This window comes from Panthera onca, chromosome B2, assembly GCF_046562875.1.
Source record: "Panthera onca isolate mPanOnc1 chromosome B2, mPanOnc1 haplotype 2, whole genome shotgun sequence".
Lineage (NCBI taxonomy): Eukaryota > Metazoa > Chordata > Mammalia > Carnivora > Felidae > Panthera > Panthera onca.
In genome coordinates, this window is record NC_138343.1 from 30,823,716 (window position 1) to 30,851,644 (window position 27,929).

A 27,929-nucleotide genomic window follows, 5' to 3' on the forward strand; every position below is an offset into this window, starting at 1 on the left:
CCGGATGCCTGGTGTGGGGTGGGACCCCCTTGGCGTTTCCGCTCTCTAAATGCCCATTCTGTGTGGGTTCCTGATTCTCTGTGGGTTCTTTCCTGCAGAGGACAATTCTCTTCCTGTTCCAGCCTAAGCCTGGGGGGCTGAGCCCAGGGCTTCAGTGGTTTGTGCCCTAGCCTCATGGGTGGAATGCGTCTGCCACCCCCAGGCTAGACGAGGGGGCTAAGGGTCAGGGTGGGCATTTGTTGCACCCCTTTTCGACCTTTGTAGGCCTGAGTTGGGTGAGGGGCTGGACAATGAGCCTCCTCTTCCTTAAAAGAAGGAATTTTGGTGGAGACAATAGGGCCCTGTCTGCTCTGGTATGGGGGGCGGTGGCTGACTCAACTCTGCCCCCCACCCCCAGGCCCTAACAAATGTCATCATCAAATGGGGGCAATTTCCCCTTAGTGCCATGGGCTTCCCCCCCCCCCCCCCCCGCCTTGTCCCTTTGTGACGATTTGCCCTCCTTTCTTTCCTCATTGAATCTTGCCTCTTCTCCCATGACCTGACCCTGCTTTTCTCTGCCAGCTCTCTCTCCCTGTTCCTCAGTTCTCCCCGAGTCTGTGTTGGGTTGAGGGGTGTGTCAAGAGCCAGGGGTACTGGTGGTGTTACAGAGCTGGTAGCCTCTGCTGATCTGGGGAGTCCAGAAATAAGGGGGTTCATAGAGTTTGGAATTTACTTCTAGGGGGCCCTTTGCTGGGGTGGTGGTGAAGGTAGTGGGACTTAGACCCATGGAGCTGATCAAGCAGGAGCTGTGAAGGAGGCTTGTGGGAGGGGGCAGGGATGGGAGGATTCTGTCTGGCCCAGCCCCTCCTCTCCTTTCCAGCCTGCCCAACCCGCCCACCAGTCTGAGCTGCTGTTGCTGAGGCTGGTCTGCTGGAAGTCTCCGGGAGAGAGGGAAAGACAGGTGGGGAGACAGTGTCAACGGGGAATGAGCCTTAGTGTGAGTGTGAGTTGGGGAGTGTGGTAGGAGTGAGGGTGTGGGTATGTGGGGTAGTAGGAATGTGTTTAAGGTGCAGTTTCCAGGTGCATGGGTTTGTGTGCAGGGTGTGAGGGGGTGTAATGGTGAATATCTGAGACTTTGAAGGTAGAAAAATTAAGATAGAAGAGGGTTTGTTACAGATAGGAAGGTTATGGGCAGAGTGTGTGTGTAGAGAAGATGGAGGGAGTGTGTTGGGGTGTGCAATTGCATGCATGCTTGGACCATGCTGTGCTGGATGAAGGGGTCGTGTTAAATGTACACGCAGGTGTAGACAATCCTGGTGGCTAGTGCAAATGTGTACAAGTGAACGTACTAACTCCCTTAGAGGGCACTAGCAGACTGCTTTTGGAGGGGCTGGAGCTGGAAAACTTATGGGAGACGGGAATGGCCTCCATTAACCTCTTCTTGCCTGCAGCCTGCAGTTTGGAGTCAAGGAGAATCATGGGGTCCAGGGATGAACCGTGCAGTCTCTTAGGCGGACTCTCCTTCCTCCTGCTACTGATGTCAGTCCAGGGGGCCAAGGGTGGATCCCTCAAAGAGAGGTGATGACAGGGGGGCAGGTCCAGGGGTGAGGTCTTCAGAAAACCTGCTGGGGGTGGGGCGTCAACAGGTGGCAAAACCATGAAGTTTAGAATGGGGGTGAGGTGGTCACCTCCAGGGAGGGCAGGGCCTCAATGGAGACTTAAGGGAAATGGGACTCCTGACCGCTCCCAGGTCACTGAATGTGTCTTACCTTCTCTGGCATGGGTGCAGCCAGGGGGTCTGCTCCAAGCAGATGCTCGTGGTCCCCCTCCATTACAACGAGTCCTACAGCCAACCAGTGTATAAGCCCTACCTGACCATGTGTGATGGAAGACGCATCTGCAGCACCTACAGGTGAGGGATAGGGAGGCTGGACTCTGGAGTCTTTCAAGAAGAAATTCAAGAACCCAGACCAAAACCCATAAACCAATGTTCAGAGCCGGGTCTATGTTCCAGGACCACATACCGTGTGGCGTGGAGGGAGGTGAGGAGGGAGGTGCCGCAGACCCACGTCGTGTGCTGCCAGGGCTGGAAGAAGCGGCATCCAGGGGCCCTCACCTGTGATGGTGAGACTGGGTCTTCCCAGGCCTGGGGTCAGGGTGCCCCGCAGGGCTGGGGAGGCAGGCAGTGGGTCTGGTTTTGAACCACCCTTCTGTGCCCACAGCCATTTGTGCCAAGCCGTGTCAGAACCGAGGCGTCTGCGTTAGGCCAGAGCAGTGCGAGTGCGCCCCAGGCTGGGGTGGGAAGCACTGTCATGTGGGTGAGTCACCTCGCCCTGCACCCCCATACAGTGGCACCAGGACCTCATACCTTTGGGGTGCCAGCTCGCCCCCACCCTTCAGCCCCCATCTTCTCTCCCATAACTAGACGTGGATGAATGTAGGACTGGTGTTGCCCTCTGCTCGCACCGTTGCCTCAATACCGCAGGCAGCTTCACTTGTGGCTGTCCTCAAGGCCTGGTGCTGGGTCTGGACAGGCGCACCTGCACAGAGGGCGCCCCGGAGCCCCCAACTGGTGCCAACATCCTCAGTGTGGCAGGTGAGTGGGAGCATGGGTGGCAACGAGGGCCTGCACTCAACTGGGCAGTGGGTCACGCCCTCTTTTGTCCCAGTTCGGGAAGCAGAACAAGATGAGCGTGCCCTGAGACAGGAGATTTGGGAGCTTCAAGGGCGCCTGGAGCGGCTGGAGCAGGTGAATGTTGGTGCCTGGGTCCAACCCCTCTTGGCAGGGTGTGCTCCACCCCCAACACTCTGAAGCGTCCCTTCCTTTGTAGTGGGCAGGTCAGGCCGGGGCCTGGGTCCGAGCCATGCTGCCCATGCCACCTGAAGAGCTACACCCGGAACAGGTGGCAGAGCTATGGGGCCGTGGCGACAGGATCGAGTCTCTCAGCGACCAAGTGCTGCTGCTGGAGGAGAGGCTAGGTGCCTGTAAGTCCTCATGCCCTTCTCTGCTTGAATCCCCATCCTCAATAGCTGCCCCCAGCTCTCCTGGACACCCTTCCCTGGTTCACTTTTCTCTTTTCCCCAAACCCTTCCCCAACACTCAGTCTCCGCATACTCCTCAGATACCCATATTTCACCCCTTCTTCTGGTACCCTGTCCCCAGTCCACTTATTGTTGGGTGAGAGTGTCTCCAGTGCCCTGGCAGCCCCAGAAGTCCACAGCCAATGTGTCTGCCTCCTTGTCATTCACCAGGCTCCTGTGAGGACAACAGCCTGGGCCCGGGCCTCAATCTCAATCGGCGGCCAATAAGGAACCCCTCCAGAGCCCCTGCCCCCTAATTTATACAGAAACTGGCCCCACTAATCCTCTGGGATTGGCCAGCTGGGGAAGCGAAGATAAGGTTATCTGCCACTAAGGAGCAATGAGTGATGGAAACTTACGAGAGCTGAAGGAAGGGGAAAAGATGGGTGCCTTGGGCCCACCCCTGAGTCTTCTGGCTGGGGGAGGTGGCCTAGGCGAGAACCACTTCAATGCCTTAACAAATGCAGCCAGAAAGTGCCCAGATCTCTCTCTCTCTCTCTCAATCTTTATTCTCGGGTTTCTTGCTGTTATCCAGATAATTAATAAAAACCACACAAAACTGGGTCCCACCCTCTCTTTTTGCTCCCAGCCCACCTTCCCAGTTGTGGGCACAGGTCTGGGGTGGGAGGCAGGAGTGGCTAATGCCACAGGGAGGAAATGAAAACTGGCTCAGAGAGGGGAAGCCTCAAAAGAAAGAGAAATAAATTAAAAGCCCTCCCATCCCCTCCAGCCAGGGTTCAGTTCCTTTCCCCAACTTCCCAGGGAGCAGAAGTGTGCAGCACCTAATGTCTGCCTCTTCCCCTTGTGTCTGGTTAGAATGGTACAGCCGGGCTGCAGGGGACTGGGTTGGGGCCAGGACCACTGAAGAACTGTACCACAGGGATGGGGGGAAGCAGAAATGTGGAGACCAAACTGGCATCTAGGAGTATGCTCACCCCTGGGCACCTGGGTATGGGCAGGATGAAACCTCTGAGTGAGAAGAGTCCAGCCTCCACTGATAGGAGGCTCCATGGGAGGGAGGGTGAGGGTGCTGAGGAGTGTTCCCAGGATAAGCCAGGAATGTTCCAGGCATTGCTTCCAGCCACAGTGTGAGGAGTCCTCACAAACGGATAAGTCCACTGAATCCATGGACTTGTGGTAGGGTATTGTTCCATAGAATGGATGAGTCCACTGGCCAATGTGGGGTGGAGAGGGAGAGAAGATCACAAAAGAAGAGGGTCCCCTGGGGAAAGGATGGTGTGCTCCCACCCTTGTGTAGGTGAGCCACTGGAGATGAGGGGGAGGCAACTGTCCCAAAGACAAGATGGCACAGGAGGTGGGTGGGGGTCAGAGTGGAGACTGCACCGAGGCAAGAGAGTCCATGGGGGGAACTGGGAAGGGGCAAGGAGCGGTGCTATATCCACATTCACTTCAGAAATTGAAGATTCCAAAGAGGAGAACAGTGGGGAGAGGAGAAACAAGGAAGTGGGCTTGGCCCTGCTTCAGGGCCCACTGGGTTGGTAGGTGTGGGAGGAACTTGGGGGTAGATGGGAAGGGAGCTCAGAGCCGGGCGTCGCCCACCCCTCCAGGCTTCTTCAGACAGTCACCACCGCCCCGGCCATCAGTGGAGATTTCCCGGAAAACGGTGAGCATGGAGTGCCGGACTCTGTCAGCCAGAGCTGGGACGTCATCTGGTGTCAGCCCTTCTGTGGGCACTGGGGGCAGCACCCGTACCTGACATCGCCCTGGGAGGGGGTGAGCACCATCATGGGCTGTCTACCTAGGCCTTTGCTCACAGGCAGGGCCCAGTTCCTGAGCTCTCCCGCTACTCCCTCCCCAACCTTTCAGTTCTCTTCCCCCTACCCTGGACAATTGCCCCTCTGCTTGCCAGCTGCTATCTGTTTTAAGGCCCTCTTGCACAAAGCCTTCCCAGTCCGGACACCTCCTTAGCACCCTTCCAGCCCCCATCATCTAGGATTAGCTTTCACTGCCAAGTGTTACTACAGCTTTGCACACACAGGTCTTATCTTTCCCTCTGGGCAGTAATGGCCCCTGTTGGAGGGATCAAGTGTTACCCATGTAGCAGGGTATGGTGGGAGCTTAATAAATATTTATTAGTTGATGTGGGGTCACTGGATGATCCTTTGGACATCTCAGTTCGGACACTGACCAATCCTCCTGTCTCATGGGGATGTCTACCCTCTCTCTCCCATGGCCTTTCTAGCCACCCCCAGCCCCAGATCTACTCAGAGCCCTCACCCGAAGTGAAGCGACGCTCCTTCTTGCAATAGAAGTCTTGATAGGAGGACATGACTATGGGGACAATGGGAACCTGGGGAAAGGGAAAAGCAAACAGCCCACAGTTCCCTTCCAAGGCCCCCATGACAAACATCTGCCAAGAAAGAAAAGAATGGTGGAAGCTGGGGGCTCAGTAGCAGAGGGGGAAATAGTAATTACCTGGGCCTGTACTGCAAGGTGGAAGGCGCCACGTTTGAAGGGCAGCATGGAGCCATTGTGGTTTCTCGTGCCCTCTGGAAAAACCCAGACCCGCACCTGGGGAAGACAGAGGTCAAGAAGACATACACAGAGGGGTCCAAAAACGGTCATGAGGCTGTAATGGACCTTTGAGGGCCGCTGGCCCTGCTCTACTCCCCAGTGTTGCCACCCCCCTTTGCCACAGGGGACTCACGTCCTGGGTGAGCAGGGTCTGGGCAACTTCAGACATGACACTGATGGCATCCCCAGTGCGCTTCCGGTCGATGAAGATGACTCCTGCCAGCCAGCAGGCCAGTCCAGCAGAGCCAGCCCACAGCAGCTCACGCTTGGCAATGGGCACACAGCGGCCTGGCAGTACCTCCATCATCCCTAAGGCAAAGGTCGGGGGTGGGAGTGAAGATCAGGGTAGAGGTAAAGTGTCATAGGAAACAGGCCATCTCCCACATTCTTAAGGACGGAGATAGGGGAGAGGGGGCGGGAAGCCCTGAGGAGGATGGGGTGATTAAGTACATATTAGCCTACTTATGAGGGTAAGAAGGACTGAGGGAAAGGGAAAGGGAGCAATGTCCAGACGAAGGGGAGTTGTGGACCCCTAGCGGAAGAGATTCTGGGGAAGGGGGAAGGGCATAACTGGGGGAGGTATGCCCTACGAGGGGTCTCACCAAGCAGGTCGAGTGAGCTCTGGTGGTTGGAGACCACGACGTAGGGCTGTGAGGGAGGGAAGTGGTGGGCCCCACGCACCTCCACTCGGATCCCATACAGGTATTTGATGTGGAGCAGCATCAGACGCAAGATCCTGTGGGGTCACGGCAAGGGGTTCCAGCAGGACCCACTGATGTCCATCAGCACACCTCACCCACCCCCCGCCACTGCCTTTCTGGGCATCTGCAGTTCTCTCTCCTTCCTTGTCCCTGGGCTCTCTCCATCTTCCTTACACATCCCACAACCTCCCCACCCACTGCTCACTTCGGACTCTTAGGTTCTCTCATCACCCAAAACCCCTTGGCCCTCACTTCATGTTCTCAACGTTGCGTCCTCGCACAGCACACACAGGGATGGCGAGCACCGCCAGGAAGAGGATCCAGCCATTGTAGAAGGCCATCTTGAAGAAGTATTTGGCACTGGGGCTGCAGAACCACAGGGTGGGCAGCAGGAAGAGCAGCAGCAGGAAGAGCAGCAGCAGCACAGGCCATACCCCCGGCCACAACTCCATTCTGGCCACCTGCAGGGGACCGGCAAGAGACAGTGGGCCTCGTTCCTGGAGGGGAGTGGGATGGGCAAGGCACAGAAGGCACGGTTTGGGGAGCTAGGAGGACAAGGGCCAGAGACACAGGATGGGGTCAGGGCTCCCATCAAAACCTGCCCAGACAGCCTCTCTAGGATGGGGGCGGTGGGAACAGGAGCTCGGGACTGCTCACCCAGCCCTCTCTCAGAAGCCTCCAGAAATATTCACAAAGACAAGAGACATGACACATGAACACCCACAACTCACAGACGTGTGATAATAGGACAACAATAACAATAACAAACACTTGTAGCTGGTAAGGGTCTTAGGATGGTCTATACCTGTCTAATACAGTAGCCACCAGCCACATATGGCTACCAAGCACTGGAAATGTGGCCTAGTTTGAACTGAATTGTGCTGGAAGTGTAAAATATGTATCAGATTTCAGACTTTGAATGAAAAACAGAATGTAAAATATCCCATTAATAATCTTTTGTATTGATTACATTTTGAAATCAACCTTTCTGGATACCGAATTCAATAGAATATATTATTAAAATTAATTCCACCTTGTTACTTTTTACGTTTTGATGTATCTTCCAGAAAATTAAAAATTACACCGTGGCTTTTATTATATATCTGTTGGATTAGGGTTGATCTATAGACTATGTTAAACCTTAAATATGAACCACATAATTTACATTTTTCGGAGATAGGCCCAGAGAGGTTAAAGAACTTACCTGTGGTGATATGGCTCCTAAGAGGCACTTCCTAGTTGAAACCTAAGTGGCTTGTGTTCCTAACCACAGTTATGCTGCGGCCAGTATGTATGCACACAGGTGGACACACAGCAGACAGCAAATACAGTGAAAGGCACAAAACACCCACAGACATTCTCAAGGGCAGACTGGCAAGAATAAAGGCTCTGTCACTAACAAAAACACAAACACACAGTCATACGAAGACTGACCCACTGACACACACATGCAAACTTACAATCACACCCAGTAACAGATAAAGGAAAGTAAATGCATAACTAGAAAAATCCCTCTCCACCAAGGTGTCCAACCTCCCTCCCCTTCCTGTTTCCAGATAAACCCATGGACATACCAGGAGTTGCTGCCTCTATCAATCCTGCCTCCGCAGGCAGGCAAACAAACCCTTACTCCTCCTTCTTTCCCTTCCAGCGACACCGGAGGCGACCTGGTCAGGCAGGTATATAATATGTTAAGGCCTGACCAAATGAAAGAAAGAGGGGAGAGAGTAAAAGCGACTCACACCATCTGCCCTGGGAGAGGAAAGAGTTGAGGAGGAAGAGGTGCAGGCACACAGAACCTGCCTTTTAGGTTCTTCCTCCTTCCTCCACTCTGTCCTACTGCTGGGGGCAGGGTCACAAGTCACAAAAAGGTGTTCAGGCAAATACCTGTCACTTTCAGCAAGGCTACAGTCACTGTCTTCTAATGACAGGAAGGACTATGTTCAAAGGTAAAGGCCATTGCCAACCAGTGAAGGTTCAGAAGCAATAGAGGAAACAGGAGACTCTGCCAACTCTAAAGCTATAGGCTTGATTTGCTCTATCCCACTGCCCTTGTAAGTCTGGACCAGCATTTCTCTCCCCTGGACTATTTGCGACAGGTTCCTAACTCTGCTCCTCCAATTCGTCATCCACATGGCAACCACAGAGATTTTTCTGTAACACAAATCTGAGCATTTCTCCGTCTTCTAAAAGGCCCTTTCGACAAGTTGACTTCTGCTTACATCTTTGGCCACATGCCCACAAGAGTCCTTTTTGCTCCAAATTGATTTACTTCAGTTCTTCAGACACACCATGATCTTTCATGCTTCTGTGCTGTGAACAGGCTGGTCCCTTTGGCTGGAATGCCCTTCTGTCTTTCACTTGCCTGACCCAGCTCAGCGTCACACTTTGGAAGTCTTCTTGAACCCCTCCTGGCCTGAGTTTTCATTACACTTTTATCTTGATCACTGGTTCTCAAAGTGTAGAAATACATATTCTTGGACCTCACCCCAGATCTCCTGAATCAAATCCTGGGCCTTAGGCCCAAGAATAGGTATTTTAACTCCCCCAAGTGAGGGACAGCCCTCCAAATGAGTCTGATGTGCACAGCAGTTTGAGAACCACTGATCTTGACACCACAGTGTAAGTAACTGCTCATTTTTGTTTCCTTCCCCAGTCTGTAAGCAGCCTGAGGGCAGGAACTCTGTCATTTCCCCAATACCCAGGACAGAAGGAGGAGATAGTGCTCAATAAACATGCTGAACAGATTATAAGGCTGTATACACAGCCTGTCATAGTTAATGACAGAGCCAATTATGAATCAGATAGCTACACTCTTGAGGACTATTAACTATGAAAAGAAAAGTCATCAAGAAAGCAATGAACACAACAAAAAGCCTAACGGTAACCTACTCTGAATATACACATACACTATATGGTCACACTGAGGGAGGAACAACAATCAAGATGGTACATCCCATCTCACACAAAAGAGAAACATACAGAATGGGGATTAACATGCCACCAGGGAAAGATGCTGCTGTCATCAAATACATGCCAACAGTGCAAAAAGAGTGAGGGACAGATAATGTGCACAGCAGGGTTGACCTGAGGCATGCACTGAGCTCCATGAACACAGACTGTACACAGCCACGAAAGAGATAATGTATGTGAAAAGACATAGACCAGGAAGGTCAGCAAGGTAAGGCATATGGGAATGGTTCTCTGGGGACATGGAGGCCCAGTTACCTTTCTCTCTAGTACGTGACATTAAGTGACCCTCTCCGGAGCAGAAATGTCGAAAGATTTATAAGCACTGTGAAGTGCCATATGGGTTAATGGGCATATGACTCACAAAATATACTGTCAATAAAATTATTAAATAAATAGAATGTGTAACCAGAAGCACACATGCTGCGGTCATGTCACATCAGCATATCATGCGAAGGAGCATGCGTATGTGCGGTGTAAACCGTGACTGGGAAAACATGCAGCAAACAGGCCAATCCGATCACATCATGAGTGTGCACTAGTGAACTAAACCACAGGATACCACACATGAAGACTTGCATACGACAGGATCATGGACATAACATACGAACCAAAATAAGGAAGGTATAACCTTTACACGCAAAAAGTAAACACGCAAAAGCATAAAATGTGCAAGAAACATGAAACCACATAATAGATGCAATATATAAAAACTCACACATTTGAACAATGTCAAGACTGGACATGAGATATGGACATAAGATATGAGAATGGGCAATTCTGATGGAAAATAACACATCATCTCTCCACAGTCCATGGATAGCATAGGGAGAAGCTAGCCGCACATAAGCCATTAAACATGTCAAAGGCACACAGATTCAGTGTAGAAAACATGGCCCCCCACAAAGCATCTGTGTGTCAGTAAGGATCTAGCCCAGTGTGGATGGCCACTGAGAAAGGTCCTGTGCCTAGATGGAAACAGAGGTGTCTGAGGGCATTCCTAGGAAGCAAATTCTGCTGGGGGAAGGAGGGCAATAAACCGCCTTCTCCCGGCCACAACCCCCCAAGAGTCATGTGGGGCCAAAGGGCAGGAAAAGGAATTGGGGAAGGTGTCGGGAATTCCCTCTTCAGGGCCCTGTCCACACCCCCATCCCAAATTCGCAGGGTCTCCGCCGTGTCTCTTCCATCCTTCCTCCCTCTCAGGGCCCCTCTCCTTTCCCCAGCAACCCTCTCCCCAGTCCGCCTCCCAGACCCAATCTCTCCCCCATCCCCTCCTCCAAGTCCCTCTCGGCACCCTCCTCCCGCCTCCTCCCATCCCATTCCCGCCCCCACCTCAGTGGGGTGGGGGGCCCGGGGGGCTGGCCCCCTCCCCAGCCAGGCTGCGGCAGCGGTGGTGGCGGGTGGCTGTCTCTGCCTCGGTCGGGGTGTCGGTGCCAAGGGGGCGACAGGATTTGGGGGTGTCCTAGCCCCGGCCGATGGAGGGGAGGTGAGAGTGGGAGGCTGGGCCCATTGCGGTAGGAATGGTGGGGGGGTTGTCCCCCCAGCTCCCTCCCTCCCTCCCTTCCTGCTGTCTCTCTGAGGGCTGGGGCTGCTGTTGCCGCTATCCCCCCCCTACCCCTCCCCAACGCCTGCCGGTTTCCGGGGCTGGCCAGGAAGTAGAGGGCGGTGATGGGCGGCCTGTTTTGCCAATCGACTCCCAGGGACCCACGCATCTTTTCGCCGCATCGACCAGTGGGCTCTCGGTAGCTCCGCCCCGCGAGCGCTCCGCTGGGCTCTGCCTCCGCCTCTGGCCTTCTCTGGCTCCAGCTGCATCCTTTTTTCCTCCAATTCCCTTTCAGCACACACGGCTTGTGTGTCCCTTGGTGCTGTATTCCTTCCTTTGCCCATTCCTTCTTCATCAGGTCTCCTCTTCCTGGAAATTTCACTGGGTTTCTTCCTTTCTCCTTAACTCCCTTATCCGCTGTTTATTCCCTCCAACTCTTCTCCAAAAACCTCTTTCCTGTCCCCCGTTCATTTCCAGGTAGTTTCAAGCACCTACTAAATGCCAAGCACTGAGTTCTTCACCTGTCTTCTCTCAAGGGCCCCATCTCACCTCACCTGGCCCTCCAGCTCTCTACCGGTTCTCTTTGACCTTTGCTCTCCCCACCCCTTCCCGCATTTGCTCCCAGCATCCCGGCTCCCTCTTCCAGACGCCTCTCTGGTCTTTAAAGAGAAGGGATACTTACTTTCAGGCCCTCTCCCTGCCCCTGTCCTCCCATGCTCTTTATTTAACCTCAGTACTTTTTCTTTTCTAGTTCCTTCCTATCAGTCTCCCTAGTCACTGAGGCGGTGTGAGACAGCCTCCCTCCCCAACACAGAGTCTGGGTGCATCTTTTCTTCCAATGAAAACTGGGCATTAGGGTTGCTTTTTAAAAAAAAAATGAGAATGCTAGATTACTCTGGGATGAGCATGCCTCCTTAATTTTGTAGCCATGTATCTGTTCCCTCTCCAGCCCTCGATCTCCTCTTTCCCATACTTCCACATTCCTTTACCAGGATCATCCATCACTCCTCTCTTTGTTTCCACCTCTCAGTAACTTTTTTCCTGAACCTTGACAGGCCTCCGGTACTTTAACCTCCCCCGCCCTCCTCTAGGGAACTCCCAACTTCTCACCATGCCTCACTTGAGTCACGTGGGACCTTTTATCTGGGTGTTGCTGTACTGCCCTCAGCCTGTGTCTGTCCCCGCTGCCAGACACACCTTCGCCCTGCTTGAATTTACTCTCCCTGAGGTAGACGATGCAAAGAACACTGGGAGTGGGAAGGCTGTTACCTAGTTCTGCTCCTTGGGCCACAGTGAGGGTCACTGACTGTAGAAAAGACCCAAACTCGTACAATATGCCCAAGCTCTGAAGCACCTTGCCCAAGTCCCAGGGGTCCAACCCTGGAGGAAGACCCCAGTTCTGCGGGATACATTATAGGACGGAAGGGGCGGGCCTAACCTCATTCCGCCTCGGGTCGCCCGAAAAGGGGCGTGCCTTGCCCCCTCGGTACCCACTCACAAAGAGGGTTTAAAACCTGCTTTTAAGGTTTAAAACGGAGTCGAGGTTAACTCTGTCATACTGTGTCACATTAAAAAGGTGTGGGCCTTTAGTTCTGTTCTGCAAATCACCTAAGGAGGAGCGGGCTGAGTCCTCCAGCCGAGGGAGATGGGTTAACACCAGCTCCGCAGATATGTGTTCGCACAATCCAAACGTCGAGCTGATCCCAGTTCTGCTCCCTTCTTCACTAAAAGGGAGGGGCGAAGCCAAGTTCTGCTCTCTACGTCACCGAAGGAGGCCGGAGCCATTTTGAACCCTGAGACCCTAGTACTTGCTCTCTTGCCGAGCTCTTCGCCGTCTTTTCCGATCTCGGCCAATCAGAGGTGAAAGAAACGGCCCAATCAGCCTGGAGAGACCACAGCCGGAGGCCCCGGATGAGGCCGAGCCAAAGTCTTTGAACCTCAAACCCCGCCAATCGTAGAGTAGTCACCATGGCGACAAGATAGAGGTGAAGGGGTGGGACCAGAGAAGGCTTAACCTTCACAGGATTGGCCCACCTCTTCCCGCCGCCTGCAGCTCATGCGCACTTTCCTTAACCACCATTTTCTATCGAGTTCCAGCCAATCAAGGGCTTTGGAGCCCTAAGCTCCAAAGCCCAATAGGAATCCGGACATTCTCTGAAAGGGGAAGTGAAGGAAAGAAAGGGGACTTGTAGTAGGCGAGGCCTGTGTAGTCCCGAACCAATTGCTTATGGCCTTTGGTTATGATTGGCAGTTACTCAGACGAATAAAGCTCCCCCGGGTCGGGCGACCGGACGTATCGAGTTGTTACCAATCCCGTCGCATTGCATACTGACTGAGACTGTATCAGCCAATAATCATTGTGCAAGGGCGGGACTGCGCAAACCTCACCCCTACCCTTTGGACCAATCCTTTCTTTTGAATTGTGTGATTGGCGGGCACTCAGGCCAATAGTGCCTAGAAAACTTTGAAGCCCTCCCAAAGATCGTGGGCCGGAGGCGGTTTCTTGTTGGGGCGTGTGTATGTGTGTTTTTGAGGGGATTAAGGGTACGTGAAGGCGAAACAGAACAGTCCATGGCGGCAGCGGAGGAGGAGGACGGGGGCCCCGAAGGGCCAAACCGCGAGCGGGGCGGGGCGGGCGCGACCTTCGAATGTAATATATGTCTGGAGACTGCTCGCGAAGCTGTGGTCAGTGTGTGTGGCCACCTGTATTGGTGAGAATCCGGGAGTGGGAGAAAAGTGGGGCTCACCTCCATACTAGGGAGGCTGGGGGCGGGGTGGCATACAATCATACAAGATAATGGAGGTCACGTCCCCGTAGGTGAGGCCCGAGAAGGGGACTTAATGTCTCTTTGAGTATGTGTGGGCAAGAGAGTCACGTCTGTACAGAGGAGACCCATAGAACGGAGAGTCATTGGAACTAGGAGGTGAGAGGTATGGTGTGTTAAGAAGTGGGGCCGGACCGGGGGTAGGGCGGGAACAGCACATCTGTACAGGCGAGACCCGAGCTACCTTACCCCGGAAAGTGAGGGGTCTTAGCTGTACAGGTTAGACTCAAAGGTTAGGGGTGGCACACGTTGCTTGAGTAGGTTGAGACCTAGGGATGTGGAATCCCATTCAGATGAGATATTGGTAAGCAGTGGTATGACAACCTGAGGAGAAGGGCACTGAAGGAGCAACCCTGAGAAGTTAAAGGTTTGTGGAAATAGGGACTTTATTGAGCCTAGAAGAGAGGAAAAGGAGTAGTGGGAGAAGGTGCTAGTAAAAGGGGGTCTGGTTTGGGAGTGATAAGGCCAAGGACAGGGCTAGGACTGAAAGAGGAGATCTGGAAAGCTGTGGTTGAAAAGAACTGGAAACTAAGTCGAAAGGCAGAGAAGGGAGGAGATGGGTGTGTGTGTGTGTGTGTGTGTGTGTGTGTGTGTGTGTGTCTTTGTGTCTTTGTGTGTTTGGGGAGAGGAAAAGGTTGACCATGTTGAGGATGGATATAGCTTTAGATGTTGTAAGATCAGAGAAGAAGGAAGGCCAGATTGGCATGGTAGAGGTTGCAGAAAATGGGAAAAGAAGCAGGTAGTACCTGGGAGAGGGGGTGAGATGGGACTCTATGAGGTTGGGTCCGTGTCTCTTTTCTGTAGCTGGTTTGACCTTCTTTTTTTCGCCCCCATCCAGTTGGCCCTGTCTTCATCAGGTGCGTACTCAGAGGAGATGAAGAGGGAAATGGGGAGGTCTGAGGAGTTCAAAGACCCTGCTGTGTACTGGAAACCACTTCATTTTCTCCCCCAGTGGCTGGAGACACGGCCAGAGCGGCAAGAATGCCCAGTGTGTAAAGCTGGGATCAGCAGAGAAAAGGTTGTCCCTCTTTATGGTCGAGGGAGCCAGAAGCCCCAGGACCCCAGGTGAGAGAGAGGGGCTGGTGCTGAGGGAAGATGGAAGGCTTCTGCCCTGGCAGTGGGGTGTAGAAGGGGAGAGAACACTTCTTGCTAGTCTCTCTCCTATTCCTCAGATTGAAAACTCCACCCCGCCCCCAGGGCCAGCGACCAGCTCCAGAGAGCAGAGGGGTGAGTCTTGTCTGATTGTGTTTTTTCCTTGCAAAGACCTGCCCTGTTCCCCTCTGACTTTCTCCACCTTCCTAGGGATTCCAGTCATTTGGTGATACCGGGGGCTTTCACTTCTCATTTGGTGTTGGTGCTTTTCCCTTTGGCTTTTTCACCACCGTCTTCAACACCCATGACCCATTGCATCGGGGTACAGGTAAGAGCCTTCCCTCAGCTCCTAGCAGGGAGCCCTCTGAACCCACTCAGTCCCCTTCCCAATGTAGGAGTGGATGCTTCTTCCACAGCTTTCCTCTCTCCTACAGGTGTGGATCTGGGACAGGGTCACTCGGCCTCCAGCTGGCAGGACTCCCTGTTCCTGTTTCTCGCCATCTTCTTCTTTTTCTGGCTGCTCAGTATTTGAGCTTTGTCTCCTTCCTACCCACCTCCGGCCAGAGGAGAATCAGTATTGGGGGTCCTTGCTGACCCTTCCTGACTCCTGGCCCCTCCTCCCCAACCACTCCATTTGTACTGGCTGAGGCCAACCCTGGCCACTTTCTAGGAGGGTGCGGGGAGGAGGAGTGACAGAATATGGAAGAACCTTCTGCTTTGAACTCACTGAGTAGCATCATAACTCCCAGCTCTGGGATGGGAGGACAGACAGAAGAGAATGTCTGTTTCTTCTCTCTACTGATCCTTTCTTGATTTGGTGTTGAAAGATGGGCAAGTCTCCCTCTGATTCTCCCCTACTTTCCCCTTGTTGATTTAACTTAATTTTTCTCTCCCCAGTGTCTATTATGGGTTCTGACTTAAGTGCTTCCTTCCCCTCACTACCTCCTTTATTATAAATTGAATAAACAAGGTGAGATGTATTGATGGAAGCTCTGCCCACCTTTGTCCTTACCTCCTTCCTTCCAGAACAGGAGCAGCTTCTCTCTAACTTGAGTAAATATCTGCGTGGTGTGGGGAAGCATGAGGGTGAGCCTCTCTCCTTCAAGGCTTTCAAGGGTTCAGGGGTGAGGGCATCTTACACATACACATACACACACACATACATGAGCAAATAGGGCAAGGTGTTTACTTCTCACTGTTGGGAGGCTCTGGTTGTGGAAGCACGTTTGGTGAGGTGGGTACAGTTACACAGGAAAGAACTAGTGTGGGGCCAGAACAGAGCAGGGGTGAGGGGAAAGAAAATGGAGGTGATGGATGGAGTCTGGCTGTGCATCCCTCAAGGCCCTGCTGCACTGCCCTCAGCTGCCTCAGGCTCCTCTGACTGATTCAGCTCTTCGCGCTCCTCCTCCTCCTCCTCCTCCTGGTTTTCTGGGGCCTTCCTGAGGAGGAAGATGGGGGAGAATACTGTACATGGTTCCCGGCACTCCATCATTGCTCCCCCTTACCTCCCTTCTTGCTGCCTGGAAGTCTCAAGTCTGAGGTCTCTGGCTTTCTCCACTTACCTCTCCTCTCCTTGGCGTCGCTGTCTTTGCCATATGATGGCCCCAATGAGCAGGGCAGCCATCCCCAGGCCTCCCAGGATCCCCAGGGCTAGGGCTACAGTTCCCAGCCCCTGCCCTTCCAAAGAACCTGTAGAGAGATGCAGAGAAGTGAGGGCCTGGCCCCTCCCACTCACCATTCCTTTCTGGTCAGCCATCCCCCAGACCATCCCCCAGTCACTTTGGCCGTTGGGAATGCCTCACCTGCAGTTGGCCCCTCCTCTGTTTCTGAAAGACAAAGTCAGAGCAAGTTAGAAGGGAAGGTCTCAATGTGAGAGAAAGTAGGCTATTTAGTGGGAGCCCCAGTGGAGTCTTTCCCTTTCTTCAGTTCAGAGGAGAGAGGGGACAGGCTGTCTTGGTATGGCTTGGGTGGGGCAGAGGAGGCCTGGGTGTGGGTACATGGAGGGGACAGTGCCAGGATGGAGTAGGGAATTCGAGTCTGCACCATCCCTTAGCCCAGCCCCAGGGTTCCTGGGATTTGGAGAGAGGTCTCCTCACCGATGATGTGGACACTGACAGCACGGCTTTCCTGGGGCCCATGGCTGGGATGGGTGGCTACACAGCTGTAGGTTCCCTGGTCCTGAGGTCTTACCTCAGAGAGGAGCAGCACAGGGTTGGGGGTAAGGGGCAGGGGCACGCCCTGTGGGGAGAAGGGGGATAGGAGACTATTACAACGTGTAATATGTTTGCACACGTCCCATACTCCTATCTTTGTCTCCATATCTTCTGATATTCTGTCGTCTTCCCCAGGTCCTTGCCTGCCTCTCTATGAGCCTCCTGTCCTAGTTGCCAGTGATGTGTCTGTCTACTTCCCAGCCCCCTCTCCAGGTCACTCACGTCCTTGATCCAGTGGATTTGAAGGGAGGACTGGGCAGGGGTTTCACAGGTCAGGGTCACGGTACCACCAGGAGCTACTGTTCCACCTTCTGGCTCTACCACCAATTGGACCTCCAGAGGCACAGGCTCTGGGGGTGGGGGCATGAGGTTGAGAGTTATACCTATGTGTGGTCCCTGTGGCCATGGGCTTCACTTTTCCCTCCTTGAGGGCCAAACTTTCAGGCCCTCCCCACCTCCACTCACCCCAGACGCTGAGCTGGATGGGGGTCGTGTGTAGGGCTTGGCGCCGGGGAAGGCCAGGACTGAAGCTACAGGAGAAAGTGGGATGGGGAGCTCCTCCCCGGGCTGGGGTCACCATCAGTTCTGACTGGAGTGTGAAAAGCCCTGTTTCAGGGTGTCTCCTGGTCTCTTCCTGCACGGACACTCCTATGGCGGGGAGGAGAAGGAAGGACAAGGCAAGACCTCCCAGGGTGGATATGGGAGGGGTCAGAAAGAAGGCAGCAGGAGGGGGAACTTTGGGACTTACCTTTGCCATCAGGTATGAGGGGTTTCCCATCCAAGTGCCAGTTAAGAGTTCCGGCAGGGTAGCCCCCCTTGGACAAACATGTCCCCACCTGGGGAAAGAGTAACCATCACCTTTGAAAATAAGAGACTACACACACACGCGCACACAAACGCATACACCTACACGGACACGGCTTACACCCCCTTCCTCTTCTCAGAACTGCTTTCTACTTCTCCCCTTTTCTTCCACTACCTTATTGGGGACACCAGCCATGAGTTCAGAGGCAGGATCCACAATTTCTGGCTTCCCAGGAATCTCTGAAGGAGGGAAAATTTCAATCAGAGGCTGCAGCTCTGAAGACTCTCACAACCCAGGTGTGGGAACTGGGGCATCTGAAGTCACAGGTTCTCACACACCAGGGCCAAGGAGTCGAGGGCTGGGGTTGAAGACTTTTCCTTAGATGAAAGGTGGGCCATGGAGAAGGCCCTGAACTCTTACGGTAGACTCGGACTTGGTAGGTTGACCTCGTCTCCTTTCCATTCCTGCTTTTTGCCTGGCACCGGAAAGTCCCCTCATCCTGGATCCCTACTGCCGGCAGGAGGAGGGAGCCATTGGGGAGCACTCGAGCTACACTATCCCAGGGACCTCCCTGGGGAGACAGGACCTTCCAAGCTTCTGTTCGGCCTGTGTTCTGGGGACAGAGGAGAGGGGCCTGAGCAGGGCAGGTCCTTTGGGAAAGGACTCCTGAGGCAGGGAGGTGGGGATACAAATCATCGCTGGTCTCTCTGGAAGTGGGGAAGCTGTGACAGGAGCCCTGCTTACCAGTTTCCATTCCAACTGCTGGGGTGGTTTCTTGGGGGCCCCCCTACAGTTCAGCACCAGTGGCTTCCCAATCCGGGCTGTGACGTTTCGGTCGCCTACTACTGCCCCTGGGAGACAGTACAATGGTGGAAGGGTAGGAGGGAAATGGGGGCTAATAAAACTAGGACAAGGTGGGTGAGGGAGCTTGAAGAGCAGTGCCCAGGTTCCAGGAAAGTTCTGGGCAGATTTGGGGAGGACAGAGTGCTTTCTGCAGGGAGGATTGGTGTGAGGGGAGTGGCTCACCCCACAGACTGAAGACCAGCACCCAGGCTCCAGCCGCTGCCCCTGCTGCCATCCTGCTTCCTTCCCAGGCTCCTTGCTCTGTCTGCCCCTCACTGCTGTGGCCACCGCCCTAGGTGGGGCTTGCACCTTCTCCCCTACCCCCATCTTCCCGTCCTGTCCCGTCACAGGGAATGCTAGGAATTCATGCTTCTTGGACAAGAGTACTTCAGATACTAGGAGAAAGTTATCACCCCACCCTTAGGCACTGCCAGTCTCTGGGCCCAGCCATATCCATGGGGGTGGGGAGTGTACCTCCTAGGGTGTCTTCTCACTCAGGACCCCCAACCCATCCCATCAGTCCACGGAGGGCTTGCCTGGTAGAAAACTGGAGACCACTGAGGGCTTGCTGGTAAGACAATGGGAGCCCCATATGGCTTAGGCAAGGTTGCTAGGCAACAGGGTTCAGGCCAGGCTTTTTCCCTTGAGGAGGGGGTGAGGGTGAACCATGGGGCCTGGGTGGTGAGGGCAAGGCTGGGGGAACTTGGGAAAAACACCTGTTTGGGGCTTTATGAGAAAAAGATTTTTTTTTCTGGGGTTTTTCATGTTTTTGAAAATAATTCTCAACTAAACCCAGGGAAAAAAGAAAATTCTTTATTTAAAACTGTGTGTGTGTGTGTGTGTGTGTGTATGTGTGTATGTGTTTTCTTTTTTCCTGTGAAACTACAAGTTTACAAGTGAGGAGAGAACTGCCCCCAGCCCGTGCCTCCCACCCACCACCCATCACACATCTAACCTGCTCCCCTTCAGTCCTGCCTGGATCTTTGACAGAAGAGGTTCCCCACTAGGACAGTCTCGTAAAATCCTGAGGATGTTTGAGGGGTTCAGATGGTAAGAGTTCTGGCCAAGGATGGGACATTGGTGATTTTACTTTCCCACATACCTGGCTTTTTGCAACCTCCCTCCTCTCTCCCCACCCTCCTGATTTTGAACTGAGAATAAAAGATGCCTCATTTCTGGGGAAATGGAGGGAGATAACATAACACAAGCACCCAACCCACATTAACATATTTGGCAATAAGCCCCTCCCCATTCTTTCCCCTCCAATCTGCAAATAGTAGTTAAAAAAAAAAAAAAAGATTTAAAGACGTGTCACTCACAGGGAAAGGTGGCATTTCCTCAAAGTTACCGAGTCCAGCCCTGCCCAAGGATTGAGGGAAGTGGGGGGTGGGGACAGGTCAGCAGAGCAAGCCCCTATCTCCACAGCAAATGCAGCAAAGAGCTGCCTGCATAAGCAAAGAACATCCAACTAAGTGATTTTAGGGGTGCAGGCTTGGTGCCCTGCTAAATGTACTTTCTGGTGGACAGGACTGGAGCCAGCTGGGCCTCTTTGCAAGTTCTGTTTGTTCCCCTTTCTCTTATCATGACCCCTTTGGCTATCACCCCTAACATGGGAAAGCAAGAAATTAAAAAAAAAAAAAAAGTCAATATATTTATAAAAACATCTACTTCCCCAAACTAAAAATTAAGAACCAATAACAGCAACAAAAATTTTTCAAAATACAGATGGATCCCAGGGTTTTGTTTCTTTCCTTAACAAAACAAAACAAAACAACAACAAAAATTCAACCCCAAAGCCCAGTCAACAATTCCCTAAAGTAGCAGAAACTCCCTCCGAGGTAGATATCTGAGTCAGACACTCTAGTCCACCGAGCGATTCTATTGGTTTAAGATGAGCTGCGTATGAGGTAATAAAGCCATCTGGAGGGGCAGGGGGTGGGGAGGCACAGGGTTCATGGCCCATGTCCTCTGTCCAGAAGGTGTGTCCCCAGTTTTGGCATCTCTGGTTGGGCAGGGCTGGCTTCTCCACAGATCCCAGAGCAGATAAGTGGGGTGGGGGAGCCCAGAGAAAAGAGAAATGGAATATAGTACGGGGTGGAGGGGGATGGAAAGACAGCAGAGGGAAAGGGATCTGAACAATAGGATTCTGGGTTTTGTGACAGAAAGGAAGAGAAAGACTGAAAAAAAAGTTAAAAAGAGGGAGACAGACCCCACTCTCCCCTTAGGGGAGCCCATTCTCCCTGCCACGTAGTCAGCACCCCCAGCACTGAGAGAGTCTGGTTGGGGAAGGGATGACCCCATTTGCCCTTCTCTGTCTTGTGCTTCTCCTGTGTCTGGGGTTTGTCCTCTGGATGCCTGTGTCCTCTTCAAGAGTCGCCTTGTGAGCCCCCACCCCTGTGGCCCTGAGGGGCAAGATCAGTTGGAAGTGTCAGAGTGAACGCTCCCTGGTCCCTCTGTCGGGGACGTCACTGAGGATGGGGTTACAGCCTCCTGCCAGCCACCGTTTGCCTGGAAAAAGAGAGAGACGGTTGGGGCAGGGCTCTGGGAAGTCTAGTGTGGGGATAACACTGCCAGCGAAAAGGCCCTCTTGTCCTGGTGAAAGTTGGACAAAGAGAGCTTCATGTATCCACTCACCCTCATTTCCCGAGGGCTGTACATCTGGCCTCCCCCAAGGTTATCCCCGTAGCCCCCTGGCCCCATTGAGTGTCGGAGTGATTCCACCTGCAGGCAGCAAAGAAGGGTATGACACAGTGACGAGTCTTATACCTTGAAGAGAGGGAAACCGAGTTTGGGAAAGCCCTACGCAAGGGGAGATGGGCCACCTGACCTGGGAAGCAGAGTAGGAATCTCCGTTGAGCCCGGGCATCCCCAGAAACATGTCTCCGGATCCTGAGAGATTGAAAGAGCCGCCAGAGCCTTGGTGGGGGGGGAGGGGGAGGGGGAGTAGAGAAGGGATTAGAGAAGAGTATAACACAGCCTTTGATGGCAGACAGGATTCTCACCACAGCTCTGGTTTCCGAAAAGCCCTATGAACTAGTTCTGGGGGTGCACCACTATATGCAAATTATCTGTAAGACAACACTGCAACACTCAGAAGGAGCAGGCAGTTTCTGAGCCTCCCCACTCCGTCCCTGGCCACTTGCTGGAAGATAGAAGTAACTTCACTGGAGTGGCCTCTGTCCCCTGACATCTCCATCCCATCTCAGCTAGGTCCTTCTCACCCCCAAAGGCCCCCTCTCAGCTGTGATCCTGCCTAGATAGGAAGTGGGAACAAAAGCAGGAAGCGTGCAAGATAGCCAGCCAGGATGGCAGTGGGGTCCACCTGCAGACGAAGGGGGTGTCGGGGAGCTGGTGCGGCTGTGGCCCCCCTGGGTGACTGACACGGCGGTCTTGACAGCATAGATGTTTGCTTCCTCTTGGAACTTTCCAATATTTTTCTTATACCGAATCCGCTTGTTGCCAAACCAGTTGGAGACCTGTGGGGTGTTGAGCAGAAAGCAGAGTCAGGTAGAGAACTTTATGTTAAGTCCCTCAGTCAGTAGAATCAGAGAGCTTTTGACCTGAAAACTCCTCCCCAAGCCTCCCTAATACCTGAGAGACAGTGATTCCGCACTTCTTGGCAAGCTCCTCCTTAGCCTCCTCACTAGGATATGGGTTACTCAGATGCGAGTAGAAATACTCATTGAGGACCTCAGTGGCCTGTTTGCTGAAGTTGCGGCGTTTTCGTCTACAGAAGAGGGAGAAAGGTGGTGAGGAGGCCGGCTGTTCGGGCAAGGCCTCCATCTTGCCTAACTCTGGAGAATGCCACTGCTATAGGGTACCATGTTGTGTTGCACGGTGGCCCAGGGGCTTGGAGAAGAATGGGAAAGAGCCCAGGGTTGGGGGCTGGCCTGGGCCTCTGAGCCCCACCTGGCATCCAAGAAGCGGGAACGCAGGATCATGACAGCCTCACAGGTGCTCTGCTTGAGCTGCATCTGGATGGCGCTGAACTTCCGATGGATGATGCTCACCATGCGCTCCATCTCCTTGGGTGCCACAGGCCGTGTGCGGCTCTGTTCCCTCAGCAGGTTCATGACGTGGGTTGTGAACTCGTTACACGCCTATAGTGGGAGCCAGTGGGTTGTGAGGAGGGGCCCTTTGGCCCTGGGATTCCCCTCAGGAGCCTCTCCTTTCACCCACTCCAGCCTGTCTCCTCACCTGCTCATATTTCTCCAGCTCCGAGTGGTAGATGTGGCGGATCTGAGCAAGTTTGCTGCGATAGTCCGAGTGTTCGATGGAGTTGTCAGGGGACACGCCGCCCCCGGAGGCTGCTGCGGCCGCAGCTGCTGCTGCTGAGCCCCCTCCTTTCTCAGGCCCAGCCACACCCTCTGCCAGAAGCATGTTGTCCAGGCGCATCAGCTGTGGGTCCACCGGCTCCTCCTCTTGGGAGCTTCGAATGCTAAGGCCTAGCATACAGGCCAATGAACTTAGGGACCCAGGGAACCCACAGCCAGCTCTCAGCCCTCCTAGTGTCTTCCTGGAGACCCAAGTTTCCAGGTTTTGGTTCCCTCCCTAGTTCCCCTTAGCAACTTCCCTAACCCCTACTGTTCTCAGGGCCCCAGGGTATCAAACTCTGAGCCTGAGTCCTATAAAGAACAGGATTCTGTCCCCAGAAGGGAGAAATCAGAGGGGGTCCCACATACCGGTTTTCTCCTTGATTTCACACAGGACACTAAAGAGAGCAGGCTTCATGCGGTGGCAGTTGAGGGCGTGTTTCCTTGGGAGGAAGGGGAGAGAAGAGTTGAGGAGCTATAGAAACAGAGGAGGGATCGAGTGAGGGAGACCATGAGGGTGAGAGGGGCGCCTCTGAACCAGCAGGGAGGTACAAAATGGGGGTGGGGGCAGAATGGAGTTGGGGGGTTCTTGGGAAGAGATCAGCTCCCTGAGTGTGGAAATGTGGAGAAGCTGCTTGGCTTAAGGAAGATGGAGGGAAGATGCAGGCAGCAAGATAAAAGCACTGTGGGCATGTACGGGGGCTGTGGGAAATGGGTCTACAGGGGTAGAGAAGGAGAGTTTGGGGGTGACTGCTGACATGAGGGTGACTAGGTAGACTGCAGAGGAAAAGAGATGCAGACTGCAAGAAGAGTCAGAGTTTGAGGTGCCAGAGAGGGGTTGGAGGAGTTGAATATAGATGTGTGTGGAGGGTCCTGGGACTGAACAAGGCAGGAGGCTCTGATGCTCCTAGTGTCCTGCTGAACAGGGGCCAAGGGTGGGGGAGGACCCTTGAAGGCTGGGCCATGGTGGAGAGGAGCAGTAGGAGCTTTGGGAAGCGCTATGGAGGTCCCCAGGCCTGGAGAGTATGGGGGTGGGCTGGGAGGAGAGTTAAGACAGCATAGCAGTTTTTTAGTCTGAGGGCCAGAACAGGGCTCTGGAGATGGAACATGTTCGAGGGAGTATGGCAGTCAGTGGGGAGTTTGGGGGGGGGGGGGTGAGGCCACCCTGGGTTCCCCTCTTTGAAGGTTTCAGGGCCTGGGGGTGAGGGGAGGTTCGTGAAGGAGGGCTTATCTTGGAGCTCCCAGGAGTAAGGAGAGAAGAGAGCTTTAGGATCCTGGAGCCGATCCTGGAGTAGGGGGTGGGGGCGACTCCCAGAAGATTCAGAGCTTGTGAATGGGGTTTCTGCTGGGTCTGTGTGGGGTCCCGGGGTGGGGGCACTCACTTGGCCTGGGCCTCGTCCAGGCTCTGGTCGGTGATGGTCATTATCTGCTGCAGAATGTCCCCGATGTCTTGCTTCCCTCGGCCTCCCGGGACCCCCCCGCTACCCCCACCGGGGTCTCCGCCACCGGGAGGCTCGCCAGGGCCCCCAGGCTCCCCACCCACCAATCCCAGGCCCCCCCGGCCCCCACCTGGAGGGGGCGGCCCCAGCAGCCGCTCGTCCATAGTTGGGGGGGGGGCCCTGAGGCCCCCTCCCTGCTCCGCCCCTCCCCCCGCCTGGTTACTTCCCCCCCCACAAACTCAGTGGGGCCGCTGCTCCCTCCGCCCCAACCCCCGCCCGTCTCCCCCCTCCCGGCTTTCCCGGAGGTTCACCCCGGCCCTGAAGGGAGACCTGGGGTACCGGCTGGGCCCCCCACAGGAGACCCCGGCCCCCGGCGGCGGAGAAAATGGAGCCGGAGAGAGAGAGGAGGCCCAAGCGGGGGTGTGTGTGAGAGAGAGAGAGAGAGAGAGGGAGGAGGGAGAAGGGGGGAGCGAGGGAGGGAGGCGGGGGGGGGGGGCGGGGAGGGGAGCCGGAGAGGAAGAGGAGGGGAGAAGAGAGGAGGAACAGGGAGGAGCTGGGGGCGGAGAAAGACACATAGAAACAGAGGAACTAGCATCGAGTGGAGGAGGGGAGAGGGAAGAGGGGACGAGGGGAGGAGACTAGACCTTGTGGGGGGGTGGGATATGCTTAGGCCCGGGGGCTGGACTTCGGTGGCCTCGGAAGGGCGGGGTGGGGGGGCGGGAGGCGTATTGGGGCTCAGGGGCCGCAACTTGGGTTCTGAATTAGGGAATCTAGGTGTTGTGGACTCCGGCCCCTAGAATCCCTGGGTTCACAGACAGCTCAGTTCATATTTCTTCTCCTAATGACTCCCCTCCCTGTTCTACTTAATTAAAACCAGGAGAGGGGGGGCTGGGGGGGTATAATTAGGGAGGTCTCCAACCGCTGCTTAATAAGCCAGTAATTAACCAGCCAGGGAGGGGAGCTGGCCTCTCGCCAAAGTAGGGAAAGAGGCGGCCTCTTGGCCTCACCTTCCTATCCCCCCCTCGCCCCCCCCGCCCCCCCCCCCTCCCGCAGCCCCAAACACCAGTCTTCGTCAGTCCAGAGGAGAATTACATTTATTCATACAACCAAAACATCGGACTCGGAGCAGCAGTGGGGAGGGAGGGTGGGCAGTGCTAAGTGTCCATTCACAGCCTGTAGGCCCCTCAGTCCTGGGGTGGCAGTGCTGGTGGTGGGGTGGGCGAATGGTCTTACCTTTTTCAATGCCCTCTCTTCCTTTCTTCTTACTGGGAAGGAGGGTGGAACTGTCTCTCAGGTCCTAACTTTGGGAGATTTGCCTTCTCTTGGGAGATGGAGGCCTGAGCCCTCAGATCCTGCCTAGTGGCTAGACTACTGGGGGTATCCCCACAGCTCAGGACCAAGACTTCCAGCCACTCCTTGGGATCAGGGGAGGGGGTGGGGTGTTTCCCAGTGGCTGGGATCTTCTCACTGCTTCAAGCTCCCATGTACTGGGGGAGGGAGTTAAATGACCATCCTACCCTATTCCCAGGACTTTCACCTCCTCTGTTCCTCGGGAAGGTGGATGAAGATGATGGATATTGAGATTTCTCCTGGGTCTTCCAGTCTCTGGTGCCCCTGCCAAGCAGGGGTTGAGGGCATGCTGCCCAGGTTTGAGCCCCAGGAGTGTGGAGGGGCTGGTGGAGGGGCTCACGTCTCAGCAGGTATGTGTGGGGGGCCGGGACCTTTGCTCCTCCATTCGACCTCCACCCTGAACTCTCAGCAGCAACTCCAGGAGCTCCTGTCCCCCTGGGGGTAGGGGAGGCTCTGACCGCTGGGCTTCCATCCGCTGGCACTAGAGGAGTGGAGGGAAGGGAGGGTGTTGCTGAGATTTTAAGAGGGGCAGGCCTTGCAAGGAGCCAAGGCTGGCGAGAGGGGTATGTAGGATACATGTGATGGGGATGGAGGGACCGGGGCCTGGCCAGGGGATAGATGGTGGGGAGGAGGGGTAGGGCCCAAAAGAGAACAAGGGCCAAGAAACCAGAAAGCCTGGGTCTTGCCTTCTGGGGAGGTGTCTCACCTGGTGACTGAGGATAGTGCTGTAGAGCTGTTCTCTGTCCTCAAGAGGCCGAAGTGGGGCTGGGGCTATGCTTGGGGGGTTCTGGGGGATGTGGAAGGTGGCTCTTTGCTCCTCTAGGCGGCGGGACTGGGCCTCAGCCACCAAATCCAGAAGGAGCTCAGTCTGCAGGGAGAGCAGGGAGGCCGAGCAGGGCCCCAGGGCTGGGGAGAGGAGGGGTAGGGCTCAGAGACCCAGAGAAGTTGGCAGACAGGAGGGGTGGTGGTGCTAGATGACTTGGAGTGAGAGCTGAGGGGGTGCAATGGGGAATCAGGAGGAGGTGGGGAGAGGGCCTTGGTAATGGGATCAGGAAGGATGTGGGCACCAAGGTGAGGGAGCTCCCTGGGCCAGTGAGGGTACCTGTGTGGCGGGTCCCTGGAGGAGGAGGGGACGGAGGAGCAGATCGCCAAGGCCGAGTGGTGGTGTTCACAGGGGGCCAGCCATGCTCATCCTGATGGGGGCCCTGATGCTGGGAGACATCCGGTCCAATCAAGTGGGGGTGTGGTGGGCAGGGGGCTAGGCTGACAGCCCATTTCCTCTTTCTGTGTCTCTGTTCCTGCCTCAGTTTGCCCAAGCCCTTCCAAGTCCCCGGAGTCCCCTTTCACTGAGTCCCTGCCCCACATCCTCTTACCTCCCTCTCTCCCAGTGTCAGCCTCCCCAGCCCAGTGCGCAGCTCACCTGGTCACCATTCTCTTCTTCCTGGGGTCTCTCGGCCTCCATCCCCTGGAGGGGAGAAATTGATGGGGGTGGGGTAGCTGGGATTTGGGAGGAGGGCTGGAACCCTAGGTTCCTGAGGGGAGTGGGGGCTGGAAGGGGTGGGGGTGAGCCAGGGGCTGGATGCCTGGGTACTGAGCAGGAAGCTGGGTTCCTGGTCAGCCCCCCCACGGGCCCCGCCCATCCCTGTCAACTTCCTCTAGTTCTCTTTTCCCACCCAAACTACTTGCTCGACCTCTCTTGCCCCAGGGGAGCACAGAGACTGGGAAAAGCGTCTCCAGCTGCAGTAGTGGAGGGGGTTTATCATAGAGAATGACTCTTGGTCTTCACATCTCCAGAGTTTCAGTAGTCCCTCAACCCTAGGCTCTGTTCTTTCCACTCCCCTCCTCCCCTTCAGCTCTTTCTGTCAACACAGGAACTAGCTACACAGGAAGTGGTTTTACTCCTCAGAACCCCCCCCCCCCCCGCCCACTCCCCCAGGTCCCCTTCCTAAGAGGACCCTGATGTAGGCTTTGTCCCTCTTCTGTGTCCCAGCTTCCCACAGACTATGGGGACTGGGAGGGGCATGGTTCCAATGGGAAGCAAAGTACTCAGACCCAGGGATGTTGGGCCCTCAAACATGTACATATACCCCTAGCAGTGGCTCTAACACACAGTAAGTATTCAATAAATATGTGTTGGATAGTTATCCCTGCCCTCTAGGTGCTTATAGTCTATTCAGGGGACAAGATATGTACCAAATATGAGACAAGGGGCAGGGGAAACTTTCCTCTGGTTATGAATG

General features: G+C 54.6%; 6 protein-coding genes across 16 annotated transcripts; 2 read left to right on the forward strand and 4 right to left on the reverse strand.

Moving 5' to 3' along the window:
- Nucleotides 1-34: 34 nt before the first annotated feature.
- EGFL8 (EGF like domain multiple 8) lies at nucleotides 35-3,624 on the forward strand. Of its 5 annotated transcripts, none has more exons than XM_060614302.3 (8): nucleotides 35-982; nucleotides 1,431-1,557; nucleotides 1,769-1,891; nucleotides 1,994-2,103; nucleotides 2,202-2,297; nucleotides 2,405-2,575; nucleotides 2,649-2,728; nucleotides 2,811-3,225. In XM_060614302.3, the coding sequence occupies exons 2-8, from the start codon at nucleotides 1,457-1,459 to the stop codon at nucleotides 3,159-3,161; spliced, it is 1,032 nt and encodes a 343-aa protein (XP_060470285.2). In that variant the 5' UTR covers nucleotides 35-982; nucleotides 1,431-1,456; the 3' UTR covers nucleotides 3,162-3,225. The 5 variants fall into 5 exon arrangements, with proteins under 5 accessions (XP_060470285.2, XP_060470286.2, XP_060470284.2 ...); XM_060614303.3 differs by having other exon boundaries at nucleotides 35-976; XM_060614301.3 differs by having other exon boundaries at nucleotides 35-940.
- AGPAT1 (1-acylglycerol-3-phosphate O-acyltransferase 1) lies at nucleotides 3,544-12,665 on the reverse strand. Of its 2 annotated transcripts, none has more exons than XM_060614317.3 (7): nucleotides 12,418-12,665; nucleotides 6,549-6,757; nucleotides 6,198-6,331; nucleotides 5,729-5,904; nucleotides 5,497-5,592; nucleotides 5,299-5,371; nucleotides 3,544-4,784 (listed from the first exon to the last, which is right to left on the reverse strand). In XM_060614317.3, exons 2-7 carry the CDS (start codon nucleotides 6,746-6,748, stop codon nucleotides 4,600-4,602), a joined length of 864 nt encoding a protein of 287 aa, XP_060470300.1. In that variant the 5' UTR covers nucleotides 6,749-6,757; nucleotides 12,418-12,665; the 3' UTR covers nucleotides 3,544-4,599. The 2 variants fall into 2 exon arrangements, with proteins under 2 accessions (XP_060470300.1, XP_060470301.1); XM_060614318.2 differs by lacking the exon at nucleotides 12,418-12,665 and adding an exon at nucleotides 10,599-10,703.
- Nucleotides 12,666-13,285: 620 nt separating this feature from the next.
- On the forward strand, nucleotides 13,286-15,706 carry RNF5 (ring finger protein 5). 2 transcript variants are annotated; one of them, XM_060614340.3, is made up of 6 exons: nucleotides 13,286-13,520; nucleotides 14,473-14,491; nucleotides 14,587-14,699; nucleotides 14,807-14,861; nucleotides 14,937-15,054; nucleotides 15,161-15,706. In XM_060614340.3, the coding sequence occupies exons 1-6, from the start codon at nucleotides 13,381-13,383 to the stop codon at nucleotides 15,256-15,258; spliced, it is 543 nt and encodes a 180-aa protein (XP_060470323.2). In that variant the 5' UTR covers nucleotides 13,286-13,380; the 3' UTR covers nucleotides 15,259-15,706. The 2 variants fall into 2 exon arrangements, with proteins under 2 accessions (XP_060470323.2, XP_060470324.2); XM_060614341.3 differs by lacking the exon at nucleotides 14,473-14,491 and having other exon boundaries at nucleotides 13,411-13,520.
- Nucleotides 15,707-15,890: 184 nt separating this feature from the next.
- Nucleotides 15,891-19,262, reverse strand: AGER (advanced glycosylation end-product specific receptor). Of its 4 annotated transcripts, none has more exons than XM_060614296.2 (11): nucleotides 18,771-19,055; nucleotides 18,489-18,595; nucleotides 18,165-18,357; nucleotides 17,919-17,983; nucleotides 17,688-17,775; nucleotides 17,405-17,587; nucleotides 17,162-17,289; nucleotides 16,823-16,964; nucleotides 16,529-16,552; nucleotides 16,289-16,415; nucleotides 15,891-16,190 (listed from the first exon to the last, which is right to left on the reverse strand). In XM_060614296.2, exons 1-11 carry the CDS (start codon nucleotides 18,820-18,822, stop codon nucleotides 16,094-16,096), a joined length of 1,206 nt encoding a protein of 401 aa, XP_060470279.1. In that variant the 5' UTR covers nucleotides 18,823-19,055; the 3' UTR covers nucleotides 15,891-16,093. The 4 variants fall into 4 exon arrangements, with proteins under 4 accessions (XP_060470279.1, XP_060470278.1, XP_060470280.1 ...); XM_060614295.2 differs by having other exon boundaries at nucleotides 15,891-16,165; nucleotides 18,771-19,053; XM_060614297.2 differs by lacking the exon at nucleotides 18,771-19,055 and adding an exon at nucleotides 19,062-19,262 and having other exon boundaries at nucleotides 15,891-16,165; nucleotides 18,165-18,595.
- A 117-nt stretch (nucleotides 19,263-19,379) lies between these two features.
- Nucleotides 19,380-24,549, reverse strand: PBX2 (PBX homeobox 2). Its single transcript, XM_060614293.3, has 9 exons — nucleotides 24,283-24,549; nucleotides 23,270-23,343; nucleotides 22,785-23,032; nucleotides 22,497-22,687; nucleotides 22,179-22,314; nucleotides 21,910-22,063; nucleotides 21,415-21,503; nucleotides 21,222-21,308; nucleotides 19,380-21,095 (listed from the first exon to the last, which is right to left on the reverse strand). Exons 1-9 carry the CDS (start codon nucleotides 24,501-24,503, stop codon nucleotides 21,003-21,005), a joined length of 1,293 nt encoding a protein of 430 aa, XP_060470276.1. The 5' UTR covers nucleotides 24,504-24,549; the 3' UTR covers nucleotides 19,380-21,002.
- An 866-nt stretch (nucleotides 24,550-25,415) lies between these two features.
- On the reverse strand, nucleotides 25,416-27,525 carry GPSM3 (G protein signaling modulator 3). 2 transcript variants are annotated; one of them, XM_078446759.2, is made up of 5 exons: nucleotides 27,381-27,525; nucleotides 27,110-27,154; nucleotides 26,792-26,900; nucleotides 26,396-26,595; nucleotides 25,416-26,170 (listed from the first exon to the last, which is right to left on the reverse strand). In XM_078446759.2, the coding sequence occupies exons 1-5, from the start codon at nucleotides 27,450-27,452 to the stop codon at nucleotides 26,033-26,035; spliced, it is 564 nt and encodes a 187-aa protein (XP_078302885.1). In that variant the 5' UTR covers nucleotides 27,453-27,525; the 3' UTR covers nucleotides 25,416-26,032. The 2 variants fall into 2 exon arrangements, with proteins under 2 accessions (XP_078302885.1, XP_060470326.1); XM_060614343.2 differs by lacking the exon at nucleotides 27,381-27,525 and having other exon boundaries at nucleotides 27,110-27,366.
- Nucleotides 27,526-27,929: the final 404 nt, after the last annotated feature.

Coding starts and splice junctions, on each gene's coding strand:
- EGFL8 (XM_060614302.3), top strand. CDS start 1,457: ATGGGGTCCAGGGATGAACCGTGCAGTCTCTTAGGCGGACTCTCCTTC. Junction 1,558..1,768: donor GGTGGATCCCTCAAAGAGAG/GTGATGACAGGG, acceptor GCATGGGTGCAG/CCAGGGGGTCTGCTCCAAGC. Junction 2,576..2,648: donor CAACATCCTCAGTGTGGCAG/GTGAGTGGGAGC, acceptor CTTTTGTCCCAG/TTCGGGAAGCAGAACAAGAT.
- PBX2 (XM_060614293.3), bottom strand. CDS start 24,503: ATGGACGAGCGGCTGCTGGGGCCGCCCCCTCCAGGTGGGGGCCGGGGG. Junction 22,688..22,784: donor AGCTGGAGAAATATGAGCAG/GTGAGGAGACAG, acceptor CTCCCACTATAG/GCGTGTAACGAGTTCACAAC. Junction 21,096..21,221: donor ACAGCCCTCGGGAAATGAGG/GTGAGTGGATAC, acceptor CTCTTTTTCCAG/GCAAACGGTGGCTGGCAGGA.
- AGER (XM_060614295.2), bottom strand. CDS start 18,822: ATGGCAGCAGGGGCAGCGGCTGGAGCCTGGGTGCTGGTCTTCAGTCTG. Junction 17,984..18,164: donor CTACCAAGTCCGAGTCTACC/GTAAGAGTTCAG, acceptor TCCCTCCTTCAG/AGATTCCTGGGAAGCCAGAA. Junction 16,416..16,528: donor AGAGGAGGGGCCAACTGCAG/GTGAGGCATTCC, acceptor ATCTCTCTACAG/GTTCTTTGGAAGGGCAGGGG.
- AGPAT1 (XM_060614317.3), bottom strand. CDS start 6,748: ATGGAGTTGTGGCCGGGGGTATGGCCTGTGCTGCTGCTGCTCTTCCTG. Junction 6,332..6,548: donor CGCAACGTTGAGAACATGAA/GTGAGGGCCAAG, acceptor GTGACCCCACAG/GATCTTGCGTCTGATGCTGC. Junction 5,372..5,496: donor ACCTTGCAGTACAGGCCCAG/GTAATTACTATT, acceptor CCCTTTCCCCAG/GTTCCCATTGTCCCCATAGT.
- RNF5 (XM_060614340.3), top strand. CDS start 13,381: ATGGCGGCAGCGGAGGAGGAGGACGGGGGCCCCGAAGGGCCAAACCGC. Junction 14,862..14,936: donor CAGCTCCAGAGAGCAGAGGG/GTGAGTCTTGTC, acceptor CCACCTTCCTAG/GGATTCCAGTCATTTGGTGA. Junction 15,055..15,160: donor CCCATTGCATCGGGGTACAG/GTAAGAGCCTTC, acceptor TCTCTCCTACAG/GTGTGGATCTGGGACAGGGT.
- GPSM3 (XM_078446759.2), bottom strand. CDS start 27,452: ATGATAAACCCCCTCCACTACTGCAGCTGGAGACGCTTTTCCCAGTCT. Junction 27,155..27,380: donor GCTCCCCTGGGGCAAGAGAG/GTCGAGCAAGTA, acceptor TCTCCCCTCCAG/GGGATGGAGGCCGAGAGACC. Junction 26,596..26,791: donor TCCAGGGACCCGCCACACAG/GTACCCTCACTG, acceptor TCCTCTCCCCAG/CCCTGGGGCCCTGCTCGGCC.